Here is a 19108-nt window from a genome sequence, read left to right as displayed (position 1 = left end):
ATCAATTTCGTCGATGCTGATGGGTCAGCTGATGGCCAAAACTCGGGAGATGTTTTCAGAAATTCAGGACCAGTCCACCACTGTGATTTTAGAAGCTTTAAGGGAAAACAACCTCTCGACAACAAATCAGCAGGGTTTATAATTCCTGGTACATGTTTCCAAACACCTGATTTGCTGTAATCCTGTATTTCTCTAACTCTGTTCTCGACAAATACAGACCAATTATTTCTCCTTTTTATCCAAGATAAAACAACTGATGAATCAGATCAAAAGTATGTGTTCAAATCTTTTATGTCTAAGGATTTCAATGCTAATTGATATAATCTTACACCGAGTACAACAGCCATAAGTTCAAGTCTAGGTAATGTCATTTCTTTCAATGGTGCTACTCGGGATTTCGCCAAGATAAGATACAAAAGAACTTCTCCTTTTTCCTCTGTACGTAGAAATATGCAAACACCATAAGCAGTTTTGCTAGCATCACAGAATGTATGTAACGAGCTTGACGAGTTTATGATAATTCTTCTTGGTAAAAGACAGTCCTTTAAATGATGTACTTCATTAGTCCATTTATTAAACTCCTCTAGAATTTCTTTAGGTAAATCCTCATCCCAATCAGTTTTTAGTTTCCATGTTTTCTGTAGAATAAATTTTGGGATAAGAAGTGCTGGCGCAGTCAAGCCGATTGGATCGAAAATTTTCTGGATACTCGATAATAACATTCGTCTTGTAGTTGCCCCATTCCAACTCTCTACCCGACATCCCAATTCATCTGATGGACGGTACCATTGAAGACCCAATGCATTTTCTGGACAATCATCTACATCTATGCTACTTTTCCAGCCTCTAAGATTAAATCCGGCAGAAATCATCAACTCCCTAACATTGTCAATATAATGCTGAATTTCATGTTCTTCAGATACACCTGTGAGACAATTATCCATGTAAAATGTTCCTTCGAGTGTTTCGGCGATCTGGCTCAAATGATCAGGTGGGTTCTTTAGCAAATCTTTCAAACAGGCAGAAAGGAGAAAAGGAGAGCTACACACTCCAAAAACTACTCTGCAGTGTCGAAATTCAACTATATTATTATTTTTCCACCGGAAAAAATGTAGGAAATCTCTGTCTGAGATGTCAAGTTCAATTTGTAAGAATGCTTTCTCAATATCTGAAGTTAGTCCTACAGGAAACTTTCTGAAGTTTGTTAAAACTAGTGGTATTAAGTCTAACAAATTCGGTCCAACTTCTAGGCAACCATTTAAAGAAAGTCCATTTTTATCTTTGTTAGAAGCATCAAACACTGGTCTAGTCTTGGTCGTGCTACTATCCTTAAATACTGCCCGATGTGGTAAGTAATGAGTTTTTCCCCAACAGTTTGGCGTAGGCACTAACTCGATTATCCCTTCATTCAACCACTCATTTATTACATCATCATAATCTTGAAATCTTCCAAGTTTCTTTAATTTTCTTGATGTAAATTCGAGTCTTTTCAAAGCAGCTTCTCGATTGGATTCTAGAGGAAGATGATCGTCAACAAAAGGAAGACGCACAACATAGCGACCAGTATTATTTCGTCTGGTAGTTTGCTTAAAAAACTTGGTTACCTTCTCATTTCTTTCTTCTTCAGTAATTATTTCTACAGGATCTAAAATACCTAATGTTTCTAACTTCCAAAATTTAGAAATTTCAGAGGAGCATGTCATGGAAGTCAGTAAGGTAGAAATTTCGAAATTGGAACCTTGTTTGCTACCAATTAGAGTCCATCCTAGAGTGGTTCTGATTGCCAATAAATTCTTATCAACCGAAACCATATCAGGAGTAACAATTTTTGTCCAAGCATCAGCTCCTAGTAATATTTGAATGTCTTCTATACTTTTGGCGTCTTCAACTGAATAGTCACTAAGTACTATATTTTTATTCTTGAGCAAGTTATAAATTTTCTCATCATTAAATTTTGGTATAGTAGTACAAATTTGATCAGTGCCAATTAATTCAAGTACCAAATCAGATTCAGAATCTTGAGCTGACAATTGAACTTTGAACAAATTATGTGTCATTAATGGTGTTTTCTTCCCACCAAATAGAACTTGTGATAACGCAATTTTCCCGTATGTAACCAATTTACAATCTCTCGCACATGAGATTTTAATGTAACTCTTTTGAGAGCCAGAATCACATAATACTCTCACAGGAATCCTTTGGTTACCAATAACAACATGTGCAATCAAAGTTTGTAAATACGAAGTCGAACGATTAGATGAAGTGGATAAGGTATTTGCAATTTCCGGTTCTTTTTGGTCAAACTTCGTAAGATCATGATTAATAGAATTAGGACACATAATTGGGTAATGCGTCTTTTTGCATATTACGCATTTCACAAGAACTCTACAGGTAGATGAGCGGTGACCCGTTCTTAAACATTTAAAGCAGGCCCCTTTCTTTTTTAACATCGCACTACGTTCTTCAAAAGATGAATCTAAAACGCTAGCACAATCCTGTGAATTATGAGTTGTTCTTGAACAGAAAATACAACTCCGATCTTTAATTTGAGAATTTCGGGCTGATACTAATGTAGTTGCTGTTGGGATATCTCTAGGTTTATTTATCCTAAAACTACTTTTAGTAGCATTTTCAAGAGAGTTCTTTCTTAATTTTAATCTCTCTTCACTTTCGACTTCAACTTTTAAAAAGTTAAGCAATTCCGTTAAGCAATCGGAATGGTCAGCCGTTGAAACATTTTTAGAAACACGATAGCGATCCCATGTTTTAAAAGTGATATCTGGTAAAGCTGATTCTACCAAAGGAAACAGCATGGCTGCATATTTTTCTTTCGTTACGCCCAATGAATCTAGAGCTCTAAGTTGGGCTTCTAAAGAATCATATAATTCAGCTACAGACTTTACACTTTCTTTCTTTAATACTAAATTCAAAATTTCGCGTACGTAATATTCAATTAAAAATTCATCCTTCCCGAATCTTGATTTTAAAAGGTTAATCGCCTTTTCATAATTTTCTTTCGAGGAAGGAAAATTTTCGACTAATTTATAGGCCGGAGAATTTGGTTTCATGCATTGGAATAAATACTCAAATTTATCCTCATTATCCAGATTATCATCATTATGAATTTTTGAAAACTGTGACCAAAATCCAATCCAACCCTTAAAATCGCCATCGTATTTCTTCAGCTCAATTTTTGGTAATCGTACTTGTCGCTTATTGTAGATAGACAAATGAGTATCCAAATTACTTTCAGGTTTCTCTAAAGACTTAATTAATTCCTGAATCTTATGAAATTTAATAGAATACTCATTTGAATTCATTAGTTCTTCTTCAATTTCGGCATCATTAACGTTTTCTTTCTTTAAGAGATCATGATAAATTTTATCGTCTGCTTCTCTTAGAACTTTAAACTTTTCCGTAAATGATAGAAATCTTGCCGAAATATCTGTTTTATCTTTAATTTCACTATCTAATAATTTAATCAGTGAATCATATTGTTTTGTAAAAACTGACCTTAAAATTCTTCGTTCCATAACGCCAATCTTTAGTTCAAATTCAATTTACTTGTCGTGTTCGTGTTCTGGGCGCCAAATGTTGCAAACGGTTCTAAAACTTATCCAGATTGCATGGTTTATAAATGCTAAAGATTGCGTTTGAAATTATTAAATAAAGTACGAAGAATTAACTAGGACAAAACATTTATTATAAATAAAACAGGTAATAACTAACGACAAGCACATAACATAAACATTCCATGAAAATTATAAAACAAAAACCAACCGATGTCACTCACAGCTTTTAGAAATAAATAAATAATAAATAATGCCGCGGTGGCCAAGAGTATCATTTTCAACATAATGCTGTGTCTACTTCTATTCGATGAACCATTCCCACAAGCCCTGTCCAATTTCCATCTGAAGTTTTAGCACCCCATGTTTTTTCTTTGGGTATGTAAAGTTTATATGGCATTTTTAAACCTTGCGTCAGAATTTCCAAAAGAGATGAGTCGTGTCCTCCAATGACTTTTTGCCTTTCATTTATTAAAACTGATCCTGTTGGCAAGATTGCTATCAGCAGCATTTGAGAACGTATTTTTCTGTTTCCTGGAAACAATTGAAAAGACAATATTTAAAATTCATTTTCAAACTTTTATTAATAAAACAACAAACTAACGATAAAATTGAACCCATTGATAATTTAAAATAATTATCTAAATGCACTAGGCCTACTAGGCTGTCTAAATGCACTAGGTCCATAAGAAACTAAATATTTTTAATAAACTAATTATACTGATATTTAAAATTACTAATTATTAAAAATTAATTATTAAATTAATTATTAAAACTAATTATTTAAAATTATAGAATGGACTTATTTCAATTACGCAATTGAATTGGAAGACGTTTAACTTCATAATAACCACGTCCATTGTAAATGTTTGTTTTGATTTGGAGATCGAAATTAAGATGATATCCACAACATTAGTCTTTTTAACTTAGGAGTTTTTACAAAATCTCTTATTTTCGTTCAAGTATGTTTAATTTACTTTCACGGGTCCATGCCCATTTCGCCAGATTTGACGCATGCGTACTTCAGGAACGCATAAGCAACTACTTCAAATCTTACACACGGGAGCGTACATAATGTAACATAAAAGTGCGAAATTTCCCATACTGTGATAAACTCGAATACACATGTGTAAGTCAGCAAAAGGATATCATGTTTTTGACTTGTAGTTTAAATCCTCAAAAGTTTCATTTCTGGTCACTGAATAAAAAAGCAAAGAAATTTCAAACACCCTACTCTCATTTTGAAATTTTTAAAACTAATGACAGAGCCCTCTGTCTGCTATCGCTCATCATCGATATCGCAATGCATTGGAATAATTTATATTTTTGTACACAAACCAATTTTTTTCTACAAAAGTTTAAATTATTTACCTAAAATGTAGAGACTAAACAGAATTTTGTTTGCTCACGCTGAGGCTTTCTACTGCCATATCTTCCAACTTTTGCTCTTTAAAAGAAGGATTTTTTTTAGTGATAATCAAATGAGAATTGAAATATCAGTTATAGGCAATAATATTTTAATATTTTTCAAAAGCTTAAACACGCCATCATACGGTTATCACTCATTTATACGTATGCCTACTTTTTTCATATTCATTCGAAATTAAGTTTATAAATCCTGGAAAAAATTAGCAAAAATGATAAAAGTTTTACGTATCACTTTGAATATTAAGACTACATTTTCCTGAAAATTAAGAAACATTGGCAGCCATGTGCATTCCACTTCCTAACATTTAAGAGCAAAAATACTATTTCTTAGAAAAATAATATATTTATAAAAAAATTACAAAAAAATTATTTAAAAAAACTTTGAAATTAAGGCCTTATAGTCATAACAAATTTTCCTAGCTTCTTTTGCAACATTGTCAACATATTTGATTTTTAAATTTGTATTTAATTCTTAGCTGATATAAAATGTCTTAACCAAAGTTATTATTTAGTAATAGATCACAATTTTATTTCTTAATAATGTTTTATAATATCGTATTCATTATTTTAAAAGGATAAGTTGGTTAGATATTGTTATACATAAAGTTTATAATAAAAGCAAATGTAACTTGCTTGCTGTGAGATAATTGTAAAACGGAGTACAAGTTTAGTCTTATGTTTTTAGACATAAATTTGGAACAATCAAAATCAAAAGTAAATACCGTTTCATTAGGGATAAAAAAAATTCTATTTACATAACTTTATTTACATTACAATATCTACATAACTTTATTAATTTTACGCTGATGCCAAACAAACCTGAATTTCAAATAATCAATCTTCGTTTCTGTTTCATTTTCACTAAAATGAGCCATAATCTTTTCATTGGCTATTTGCAATGCTCCTATTTGACTATTCCTCCCAGTAACAGTTTCGGTTTAGGTTCAATATCGTTACTTAAAGTTTAATTCGTATGACGAATTTATTTATTACTTGAATATAAATTTTAAAAAATAATGCACTCTGGTATTAAAGGGAAAATGAGAGAGAAATTTAAGTATTATTGTCTAGACAAGTTATATATTCAAGGGTTGGACAAAATAATGGAAACACTTCTATACTAATACATCGTTTCATATTTCTCCAGAAATACTTAACGAAATATTTTATAACATCAGAAGTGTTTAAATCATGCGATTTCTCATGCATATCAATGAAACTTAAAGATTTTAGAGGTTTCAGGAACCGACAATAAATCACAAACGGAAAACAATGTAATTGAGCCCTCTATGCCAAAAAATTCAGAAATAGATTTGTAGCTTGTGACAGTTGTATATGCAATAATTACATTTCGTAAGTCTATAGTTTGTATAGTTATAAAACTTATGGACATTTTTATAAAATGAAATAAAAATTTAAAAAATTGAAAAAGAAACTAGTTTTTCTTGTTTTATGTTTTTTGCTATAACTTTAAAAATATTCAATAAAAATATACAAAATTTTTTAAGCAATTTAAAATTGATTACAAAATGCTTGCTTTAAAATTTTAGAAATATTCGTTTAAAACTGCGCGAGATAAAATAGTTCTTTTATACTGCTCCTGAACGGGAAAAATTTAAAAATTCTTCGTTTTGTAGTGAATCGTACTTGGCAGTTAAAGAAAAAAGTCCGATTTGAATATCCTAAAAAATTAAAAAGTTTCAATCAATTTTCAAAATAGTTTTCTTACTTTTTAAAAGGAAAGCTCAAAATTACAAGTGGTTTTCTACAAATATTATTTTGTATCATAAGACAGAATTTAATAACAATACTTACAATAAATGTTCACACACCGAAATGGCATTTAATAAAGAAAGAAAACAGGCAGGAAAAAAAGATACTTTTATGGGGGATGATCCCCAACAATGCAATGAACTTGCCAACAACATTTTTAATATACCTTATTTAGTAGCACAAATTGATGTATGTGGAAAACCCCTTATCTTTTTCAGCATTTTTTAAAAAGTACCGAAACTACTTAGAAAATTACTTGAAATTTTTAAAATTTTTAAGATATTAAAAATAGGACTTTTTTTATAGGTTGCCAACTGCGATTCATTACAAAATTAAGGCATTTTTTCATCAAATTTTTTTGCGCATGCTCAGTATAAAAGAACTACTTTAATTACATATATCTTGAGCAGTTTTAAACGAATTTTTCTTAAACCTAAAAGAGAAAATTTTGTGTCTAATTTTAAAATATTCTAAAATATTTTGTTTAGTTTTATTGAATATTTTTAAAATTATAGCAAAAAAATAGGTAAAAAAATTTGTGTTTTATGAAAATGTCCATATCTTCAAATATATTTTAGCCAGGCTTGCGAAATTTTGTGTAATTATTGCATACAATAACCAGAATAACTGTGACAAGTTAAAAATCTTTTTCTACATTATTTGGCATAAGGTGTTTGCAATTTTTTTTTCCGTTTGTTCCTTATTGTCGGTCCCTCAAACCTCTAAAAGCTTTAAACTTCATTGATACGTATGAGAAATCGCATGGTCTAAACACTTGTGAAGCTATAAAATATTTCGTTCAGTATTTCAGGGGAGTACGAAAAAAAGTATTAGCATAGAAGCGTTGTGATTATTTTGTCCACCCCAGTATATACTTTCCTTTAGAGGTTTATACACGGAATGAAATGAAATAATGATTTATTCGATAAGACTAATTATTTAGAATTTAAAACGGTTTTATGCACTGTTCGAATTTTCATTCTAAAATTATGGTAAAATAATCGGCAACAGTCTGTCCATCCGATTAACCATAAAGTTTATGGTTAGGAACATCTTTTTTACCTTTTTGGTTCTACAACCATATACAACTGGTACGGTTAAAAAACCAAGAATACAAATCTATACGGTTGTGTAACCATTTACTACTAGCATAGTTTCAAAGAGGAAATTTACACGAGCATTGGAGCTCTGTGGGTGCTGCACAATTATGCATGAACCATAGTTTCGAATTCTACTAGTCCAGTATCACTGATTAAAGAATATATATATATATATATATATATATATATATATATATATATATATATATATATATATATATATATATATATATATATATATATATATATATATATATATATATATATATATATATATATATATATATATATATATATATATATATAAACTGCTGTTTGTAGAAAATGCAACACCATGAAGGAATCATCAGAATCAAATGAAATTCGCAGCAAATGTCAATTATAGGATATTATGCAAATTAATAAAGTTTCAGAGCCATCGCGCGTGCGTGGCGCGCGCAGCGCCCTCTGAATTGATGCTGAAAGCGTATAAATAAAATGCTGTAGCGGGACGTTGAAAATAGTCTATGATTATTTGTTAGTGGCAAACGTTTAGTGAGACCTGAGTATGCCTCCACGACGGAAGAATAAGAAATTCAAGCAACTTACGGAGTTTGAACGAGGGAGGATAATCGGCCTTCGAGAAGGAGGATTTTCCTATCGCGCAATAGCAGCTCGTATGCAGCGGAACAGTTCCACAGTGATGCGAGTTTGGAAGCAGTGGACCGACGAGCACCGAACAACTCGAAAAACAGGCACTGGACGACAGAAGGTGACGTCAGAGCGCGATGATCGACACCTACTCCGCATGGCGGTGAATGATCGCACAGCTTCCTCCAGGCAGCTGGCAGCACATTGGTCTACTGCTACAGGTGTACAATTGTCGGCTTCGTCAATTCGTCGTCGTCTGCTGCGCCGTGGATTGCGTGCAAGGGTGCCATTATACAGGATTCCCCTCACGGCGGATCATCGACGGCTGCGTCGGCAGTGGGCTCTTGAGCACAGAGACTGGCGAGCTGATTGGCACCAAGTTGTCTTTTCAGATGAATCACGCTTCAATTTGTGGACCCATGATGGCCGTGTTCGTGTTAGACGTTATGCCGGTCAACGCTGCCTTCCTGAGTGTATTATTGAACGACATAGTGGTCGAACACCCGGAGTCATGGTCTGGGGTGCGATTTCGTATCATGGACGATCCAATTTGATACGAATTGAGGGTAATCTCAATAGCAACAGATACGTCCGTGAAGTGCTACAGCCCGAAGTCGTTCCTTTCCTTCAAGGCATCCCTGGAGCTATCTTTCAGCAGGATAATGCACGCCCACATGTTGCGCGGACTGTTAGAGACTTCTGTTCAGCACAACGCATGCAACTTCTTCCTTGGCCTGCTTATTCGCCGGATATGTCGCCTATTGAGCACGTGTGGGATATGGTTGGTCGGCGTCTCACTCGTAATCCGCGTCCTGCAGTTTCCAAAGACGAACTTTGGTTGCGCATACAAGCGATATGGAATTCTCTTCCTCAAGCAGATATTCAACATCTGTTTGACTCCATGCCACGTCGTATAGCAGCACTTATTGCAGCGCGTGGTGGCTGCACCAAATACTGATTTCGGACGCTTAATTTGTTTCTTTTGTTTTGAAAATTTCATCATTTATTTGTATCAGTACAAGTCGTTTCTGCTTTAAATTTCATTTGATTCTGATGATTCTTTCATGGTGTTGCATTTTCTACAAACAGCAGTTTATATATGATCTCGACTCGGTCTATACTCATAAGTATATATATATATACCAGTGTTGGCCAAAAATGTAATCGATTACATTTTTTGATTACAGTAATCAATTACTTGTAATCATGATTACAATTTTCAAAAATTTTGATTACAGCTGTAATCATGATTACAATATTGATTACAGTAATCAATTACTTGTAATCGTGATTACAAAGTTTGATTACAGCTGTAATCATGATTACATAGTCGATTACAGTAATCAATTACTTGTAATCATGATTACAATTTTCCAAAATTTTTAATTACAGCTGTAATCATGATTACAATTTTGATTACAGTAATCAATTACTTGTAATCATGATTACAAGTAATTGCGATTACAAGTAATCACAACAAAAACGATTACAAGTAATTATGATTACAAGTAATCAAAATATATGATTACATGTAATTTGATTACATGTAATTTGATTACATGTAATTATGATTACATGTAATCTAATTACACGATTACAAGACTATTGTATTCTTATAAATGATTATATTTTACAGTAGATAGTAGAATGTATTTTATAATGATACATTTTGCACGTATTAACATGTACTGCATTTTGTACGTATTTGTATACGTACAAATGACTGTAACTAAAATGTATGTATATATGATTTTATCTAGTGCATATATTCAGACATTTTAGTTTCACACACTTGTACATACACTTATATTGTAGGTATAAAATATATGTACGTATGTATATAGATAATAATTACGTATGTATGTGCAAACAATGTAGACATGTACATTTATACACAATGAATATATGCATTTTATGCAAATATTTGTGTATGTAAAATGTATATCTATGTTCATGTACGCATGTATATACAAGTACTTGTGTTTGTACGAACATACATACATTGTCTGTACAATGTATGTCCCATGCATGTATGTGCAATTTATTTATGAACAGTACAATATATGTATGCATGTACAATATAGGTATATCTGTAGGATGTACAATATATGTATGTATACATGTACATGATATGCATGTCCAGTGTATTTATGTACATGTACATAATATGTTCATGCTCAATGTAAGTATCCAAATATGCATAATACATTTGTGTACGATTGTACGTACATTGGGCGTATTTATATTTCACATATATTCATACATGCATTCGACATGCTAACGTACGTACATACACACATTTGAGATGCATATATTGTACAGATGTACATATAGCGTACAGATGTATATACATATAGCGTACCGATGTATATTCATATAATGTACATATGATGAAATGAACATATAATGTTCATATAATGTACATATGTGTGTACATATACAGTACATATGTGCATAAATATATTGGGCATAATTCTTTCGTACAAATTTTACATTTGTACATGCATGCTATCCCTATCTATGCATATGGTGCAATGCATATATGTCCAATGAATGTATCCACACATGTACAATACACGTATGTTCCATGTATGCATGTCCATATGTACTATATATGCACGTACAATGCATGAATGTATGTACATACATTGTACATGCGTACATACATTACACGTATACATATGTACATTACATTTATGTCTAAATATGTGTACAATGCAATAAATAAAATGCATGTAAGTTAACTTTTAATGACTCAAGCAAGTTAAATGACAAAATCAAACGATATTTAAATTTAGTTTTCTGCTTTAATTGTTCTATATCATTTTGAAATTCTCTGAATAAAAAATTATTTTCAGGTATTTTCATGAAATTTTTGACAATACAGATTTATTTTTTTTATAAAATAATGCATGATTCATAGAAATTTTTTAAATGGTAAGAAAAACGGTAAATTTTATGTGTGGAATTAATATTTAGAAATTCCAAATAAAATTATCGTTTGCTTTCTAAAAAATATGAGGTCGAGTTTCATATGCCTTAGAATAAATTTTAAAACAAATTTTAATAACTTTACTCATATAAATTTTTTTAATGTATGCACAATGTATGTGTATATTGTAATTACATATATTTAAATGTACGCATTTATTTGTACATTACTTGCAATTATGTACATGTATACGTTGTATGCACATGCATACATTGTGCATATAACTATTTTTTTGTATATCCATGTATTACATGAGCATAAGTATTAAAAAAGTATGTAGTTATACAAGTACATACTTTGCGTGCACATATATCGATGTACATATAAATATGCATGTATACATGTACGCATTTTATTTACGCAACTATGTGCATATATTGTACCTTTAAATAACATTCTTACATATTGTACGCAAGTACGTAAAATTTTATATACAAACGTACATTGTATATACGTGCTATTATCGTAAATTTATACAATATATGCACTTAAGTACATAAAAGCATGCAAACGCATAAACATTATTTTCATATACGTTCATACATACATTGTCTATGTATACAAAGATACAAAACATTGCCTTTTTGTACAAACTAACATACATGCGTACATGTATCATAAATGCATAATTATATGTACTAAGCATATGCGCATTGCATTAAGTATATTACAATATAATTATGAATATTGTACGTACAAACAACGTTTGTGCATACATTGTATGTATAGGAATCGCAAATTGTACGTTCATGCATGCGTACATTCTATGTACATAAAAATATGTAAACACATGAATACTTACATAAAAAATTTGGCTATAGTATACAATCGTAATAACTTGTAATCGTATAGTTTGATTACAAGTAATCACAATTACATGTAATCAAATTACATGTAATCATGATTACATGTAATCATATATTTTGATTACTTGTAATCATAATTACTTGTAATCGTTTTTGTTGTGATTACTTGTAATCTTGATTACAAGTAATTGATTACTGTAATCAAAATTGTAATCATGATTACAGCTGTAATCAAAATTTTTTGAAAGTTGTAATCACGATTACAAGTAATTGATTACTTGTAATCGTGATTACAAGTAATTGATTACTATAATCAAAATTGTAATCATGATTACAGCTGTAATCAAAATTTTTTTAAAGTTGTAATCACGATTACAAGTAATTGATTACTTGTAATCGTGATTACAAGTAATTGATTACATAGCTGTAATTATCTGTAATCAATTACAGTTGTAATCGATTACTGTAATCAACGGCCAACTCTGATATATACTTATGATCTCGATATATTGGGCTGGTCGGAAAGTAATTTCGATATTTATGAAAATAAAATAGGACTTTCTTTTAGCGAATAAATATTTTTAAATCAATTATTGTTCATTCTGATACAACAGCTTTGGCCATAATCTATCAGTTACATGATTCTACGCTCCTAAAACTTTTGTTTTTTGCTGGTAAAAAACTGATCCAGATGGTTCTTGACCTCCTTATTTCATGTAAAGGTTTTACCGTCGATAAAATTTTTTAGAGAGTGGAACATTATTGAAAACAACCCACTTCTTGTCCTCATCAGTGATGATGCGCTTCAAAAATGGATAATTTTCTTGTCGTTTAAGAAGTAAATCACAAACGTCAACGCAACAGCCCACATATCTTTCCATATGAACATGAGGAAGCCATATTTCGAGCTTTATGATTAAACCTGTTGTCTTTTCAAATGATAGAGAATGGTCGTATTCGATAAATTCAATCTCTCAGTAATCTCACGAGTTGTTTTTCACTTGTCTGCATCAATTAATGCCTTTTTTGTGTCATCATCAGCTTAAATTGGCGTGGTGAATCTTCGTGCATCTTAATTAAAACTTTGGTGAATCGAAATATTGCAAACCAGTTTTGGTATTGGCGATCTGCCAAATACATTCTCTCCATATACATCGGATAATATTTTCATTGCTTGAACAGTATTTTTCCCTTTTCGCGATAGTAAAAGAGTAAATATACCGAAACTCCTGCTTATTTATTTCCATATTTGAAAGGGCATCAACCAAAAACTACAGCGTAGAATCAAGTGAACTTTTTCACAAGCAAGCGTTGCTATACCAACGGATAAAATAAATAATGCTTATGCGGCTTAAGTGTGATAGACAATGAAAATATATAAATACGTTCTCTTTTGGAAAAACGAAATTACTTTCAGAACAACCGAAAAGTTTCCGTGCTTAGGTCACTAGCCTATTCATTACTACTTAGACTGCCTCGTTGAAAGCAACAAGCATTTCGTAAGTGTGTACAAATACGCAGATGACTTCGGTTATACACTGTGAAAAATATTTCGAAGATTTTAAGGTTTTAAACCGGCAGCTGGGTTGGTTGCGCAAAACCGTAAAACTTATGAAGTAAATCCGTAGTCCCAACAACATTTTACCGTTCAAGAACAAGTTTTTTCCATAAAAGTTACGATGTGAATCCGTAGTCACAACGTATTCTCAACCATTATTAACACGGTGAAATAACGTTCGATAGTAAGACAGTTTTAATTATTGTCTCTAACAACAATATAAAACAGTATAAACGTCTCACTGATATTCATATTTGTTTAGATATAAAAATTAAGCAGAAAAAGAACAGAAATATGACCTTCTTGCAAAATAGCATTATCAGCCCGTTGCTGAACTCATAGTCAAAATAGTGATTTTCAAGTCTAATGTAATGCAATGCAGCAGACAGTCAATGGATTCTGTTGCCAATAACTACAAACTAATAAGAGGTAGCTCACCTAATCCTATTCTACTTTACAAAATCAATCTAATTTAAATAGTTATGCGTTCGTAATTAACTGAGATTATCGCATTGACTTCAATATAGATTTGTCCACATTAGTCCCGCTAAGTCATTAGTTCATTAAAGCCTGTTATGGTTAATTATAAAAATGCAAATCAAAAGTTACTATTAAAATATGTAATAAGCACATTTATAAAGCGAAAATAAATTAGCATCCACTGTTATTTAAAGCAATGAATAAAGTTAGTTTAAAGTAGTAAATAAAAAGTAAATTGAGAATTTCGTTTTCCATCGTAAAATACTCGCTATATAATTTATTTATTTTTTTTATTTCCAATGGCAAGGCATATTACATTTATAAAAACAAGTCAATGCAAAACAATGAGCAAGCAATTACAAATATTGACCGAAGTCATTGAAGCCTCAGGCGTTTTCGTTACATAATTTGTCACTTAAAAATCAAAAATTTTGCCGCGTAACTGCAGTGAATAACATTTTTGTGAATCTGCCAAAACATTTTAGGAGATTTAAAGAGATTTTAATAAACAATGCAATTATTGCTGTTCCTCACCCACACACCCAAGCCCCCGTCACACTTATTTTTCCTTGCATTCATTTATGCATTTAATTTTTGAAAAGAAAGTGTTTTTACCGAATTCTATACGATAAAAAATTAGTTATTCGAACAAGTTATGTGATAATTAGGCATGCAATATAAGTCCGGATATTTTTATACATTTTGTAAGTGTGAAAGGTAGTTTTTTTTAACTACATAAACTTACATGCTTATTTCATAACTAGAAACTTGTAGAAACTAATTAGCCAAAAATGTCGTGATTATTGCAAATAAAAGAAATTTATATTCTTATTAATAATCACTGTGTTATTAGTTCATAATTGCTAACATATTAAATTCGTTGTTGCATAAAGAGTTCATAATAACTATTAGTATTGAAAAAATTCAACTTCTTTCTGAAATATAAAAATTATGACAAAATGATGAAGGTTATGATAAAAATATTCAAATGTTCCAATGTTGCTTTTCTTGCACGACAATCGTATTTTTGAAATAAACAACAAAACTTGTAAAATAGCTATTCTAACACATAATTCAATAATTTTTATGCAGTATTGATAAAAATAATATTGGGAAAAAACTTAGATAAATCTTCTTTTTTATTGCAAGCATATTTATTTAAGAAGTTTGTATGATGAGTTAAATAAAAATTATAAAAGGAAAAGAAAAAATTTAAGTGAATGCAACTAATAAACATTTTAAATAATTTTTTGTTTCGTTGAACATTTATGCTAAGTTATAGACATGTTTATCTTCGAATTAAATGCAGATTTTAGTTGAAAATTGATTTCTGCATATGCTACATAAATATTTTTTATAATAACTAGAAAGCTATGCATCCTGTTCGTTGCCACTCTCCAGCCCCGATGATTGCTTCACAATAATTGTTGTTTCTTAGCATAAAACAGTTTTTTTTACAAAAATTTTAATTATTCACTTAAAATGTATGTACTAAAAAGAATTTGTTTGCTTACGCTTGGGCCTCACTTCCCACGTCCAAATATTCCCTTATGATTCTATTCAATGAACATTAAGTAATTTTTCTATGTAATCGTTTTTTAAAATCAATTTAATTTTGTTAACAGGTTAATTTTGCTTAAATTTGTTATCAACTTAAATTTGATTCTGTTAACGGACCTAAAAATGATTTGAAAACCAAAACGGGAGAAGATATTAACAATTATATAACAAACGAGAGGGGGAAAAAACGGTTAAGTACCAAGTTCGGTGTAATTAAAAGAGGAGGGTCGTTTGGGACTAGTGAGTTTAGCAAGAGCTGAATCAACTACAGTGGGGTTAAATCGACGGTTAGCAGCAAGCGAGCGGAGGAAGTTAAGTTCGGAGTTTGAAGATGAGTCAGAGCAAAGGCTAAATGAGCGGAAGGCGAAAGTATGAAATGCAGAAATTTTCTGACAGTTAAAATAAATAAAATTAACAAGCGTGGGCTTGGAGTCAGCAAAATGCTAGCGATGGCAATTCTCTTAGTTTTAAAACTCTTTATTCAAAACAATCAAAATCAAAAATATAATAATAGCAGTACAGCAGTAAAAACCTTCAAATTAGGGATACAAAAATATTTATGGGGAAATGATATTCTCATGACTTTTATTAATTTTATGCTGATGACAATCGAAATAATACGAAAATCAATGTGGGAAATCTCGATCCCACGATGTGATTATGTGATCAATGAAAATGCTCCTACAATACAACAATAGAAAACTGCGTTAGACCATCATGTTGTTTTGTTACATAGATTATATAGAGATATATTATTTTTTCAAAAAAGTTGGAATTTTAGCACTATAAGAAGCTTAAATTTGTACAGTAAACCGAAATTTCGTTTTGCTTACATTTTGGCCTACAAAGGTTAGAAAATTATGAAGACTAATATGAATACATACGCTTTTCCAAATATCAATTTCTGCATTAACAAATTAATGAAATGTAAAAATAATCCTATTTTTAAAATACAAATATTTATTTTTATATAAGTTAAATAGCAAAAGGTAGAAAATAAATAACTAATACTTAATATTATAGGGAGAAATATACATAAATAAGCGAACACTAAAAGGAGAGAAAAAGAAGCGCACATTAATCCCTCAATACAAAGTCCATACTTTTGAAGAATCCGAATCGTCATCGTTATATTGATACTTTTTAATTTCTTAAGTAAAATATATTAGTATAATGTCTTATCGTAGACATCTACAGCTTCATTTTAGTATAATACTTCAATGTAAGATTAAAACATTTTTCTTCCATGACTTTTTTCAAGTTTTTTTATGCTTCTGCTTTTTTCTATTAATTATACGTTTTAAAAAACACGCTACTCTAGCTAAAATATTGCCGAACACTAAAAGAACAAAAAGTCAATCCAAGTTGAAATTTATTAGAATCTAAAACATCATCGTGGTATATAATACCTTTTAAGTTTTAGGTAAAATATCTTAGCATGTTCTATCATAGACATCGTAAGCAGCTCATTCTTAGTGTAATATTTCAACGTAAGATTAAAACTATCTTTTTCTGTTTTAACTTCTTTGAAACTTTTTTACACTTCTTCGAAATTTTTTCTTTGCTCTTCTGCCTTTTTCTATAACTTATACGTTCAAATAGACAAACAATGGCAGCTAAAATGTTACCGAAAACTAAAAGAACAAAAAGTCCGTATAGATCGTTCAATCCAAGTTGCTTATCAGAATCTGAATCATCATCGTCATCTGAACTTTTTAACCTTTTCCGGAAAACGTATTCGTTGTATGTTTTATCATAGACTCCAGAAGCCGCTCCTCTTAATATCAGGCTATTTACTTTATGTCGCAGAGGAAAACCGTTAATCATTGCAATTGCAGATGGAGCCATAAAGAAAGAATCTTTAGAAACGTAGAAACTATCTTGATATTGAAGATGAAGATTATGCTTTGATGTTACAAAAGCAGTTTTAACTTTATTTTTATTGATATACTTCACTAAGTCCAATTTTTGTGGTTCGACAAACCATTTACTTTTTATGATTTTCTTGCCAATTATCTCATCCCGTTTTTTCCCGCTTTCAGCCAAAGTAAAAGCTATGCTGGATCCTTTGATGGTCACGACTTTGTAACGCCCTTCGCTTACTGCTTTTGCTAGTTGATTAATGGTGCGAATACCGATTTCTCGAGTCGGCAGCGTCATGAAAGATAACAGAAGCACTGTATAGCTGAACGAAATAAATAGTGAAAATAGCATCCAAGACAACTGAAGAAATCTGGCATCTGTGGTCTGGACTTCAAACCAGCCTGGTTGGTGCAAGAAGATTCCAATCATGTTAAAAATATCCTCCTGGAATGTACTTTTATTTGGTGGATATAAGCGCATGAACACGAAAAACAGTATAAATGTAAATCCTATACAAAGCCACAGCATCAATGAAAACGGCATAAAGAAAGCGTCTCCTTTCGAAATAGTTGCTGGGAGCTTCGTGGCAAATGTTATAGTGTGGAAAGTGCACGGGAAACTGAAGTCTACGATTTCTTGCCTGGATTCGGTTATGAACATTGAGCTTAATGCTATGTCTACTTCTTTTCGATGGATCATTCCCATCAATCCTGTCCAATTTCCATCTGGAGTTTTAGCACCCCATGTTTTTTCTTTGGGTACGTAAAGTTTATATGGCATTTTTAAACCTTGTATAAGAATATCCAAGAGAGAAGATTCGTACCCTCCAATCACTTTAATTTCACCATTGGTTTCATTTATTAAAGTGGATCCTGTTGGTAAGATAGCAATCCGGAGCATCTGGGTACTAATTTCTTGTGTCCCCTAAAAACAATCAAGACAGAATTTTTTTTTTAATTCAGTTAATACATTATGCAAATACAGATACAGAAATTTATCTGTGAGATTATTTAAAATAAATGTCTAAAATTATTTTTCAACAATTAAATGACTGCGATGAATTTACCAATATTGAAGATATTTTTTCTTTTTTAATAGCGGGCACTTGGGTTAGTCCCATTGGCCATAGAAATGCCAGGACTGCTACTTTCTTCTCGTTACCCTGTGGGCACCTGTGGCGTAACCACGGTGGTGAAGCAGCGTCGCCCACGTCACACAACTACAAACCCATTTATAGGGCAGGTTACATTCACACATTGAGAACACAGAGAGAGAAAGAAACATCCATGACCTGAGCAGGATTCGAACCCGCGGCCAATGGCTCCGCAGTCAGACACGCCAACCACTCG

General features: G+C 31.4%; 2 protein-coding genes across 2 annotated transcripts; both read right to left on the bottom strand.

Moving 5' to 3' along the window:
- Positions 1–266: 266 nt before the first annotated feature.
- On the bottom strand, positions 267–3533 carry LOC147807282 (uncharacterized). Its single transcript, XM_087168865.1, has one exon. The coding sequence runs from the start codon at positions 3531–3533 to the stop codon at positions 267–269; it is 3267 nt and encodes a 1088-aa protein (XP_087024991.1).
- A 316-nt stretch (positions 3534–3849) lies between these two features.
- Positions 3850–18659, bottom strand: LOC107441679 (glutamate receptor 3-like). The gene is made up of 2 exons (XM_016055022.4): positions 17525–18659; positions 3850–4103 (listed from the first exon to the last, which is right to left on the bottom strand). Exons 1-2 carry the CDS (start codon positions 18657–18659, stop codon positions 3850–3852), a joined length of 1389 nt encoding a protein of 462 aa, XP_015910508.3.
- Between the last annotated feature and the right edge of the window lie 449 nt (positions 18660–19108).

The sequence above is a fragment of the Parasteatoda tepidariorum genome, chromosome 7, assembly GCF_982258835.1.
Source record: "Parasteatoda tepidariorum strain Cologne lab strain chromosome 7, Ptep-v5.0, whole genome shotgun sequence".
In the NCBI taxonomy this organism is placed as follows: Eukaryota; Metazoa; Arthropoda; class Arachnida; order Araneae; family Theridiidae; genus Parasteatoda; species Parasteatoda tepidariorum.
The sequence above is the reverse complement of the archived record's forward strand: the minus strand, read 5'-3'. Positions and strand labels throughout refer to the sequence as shown.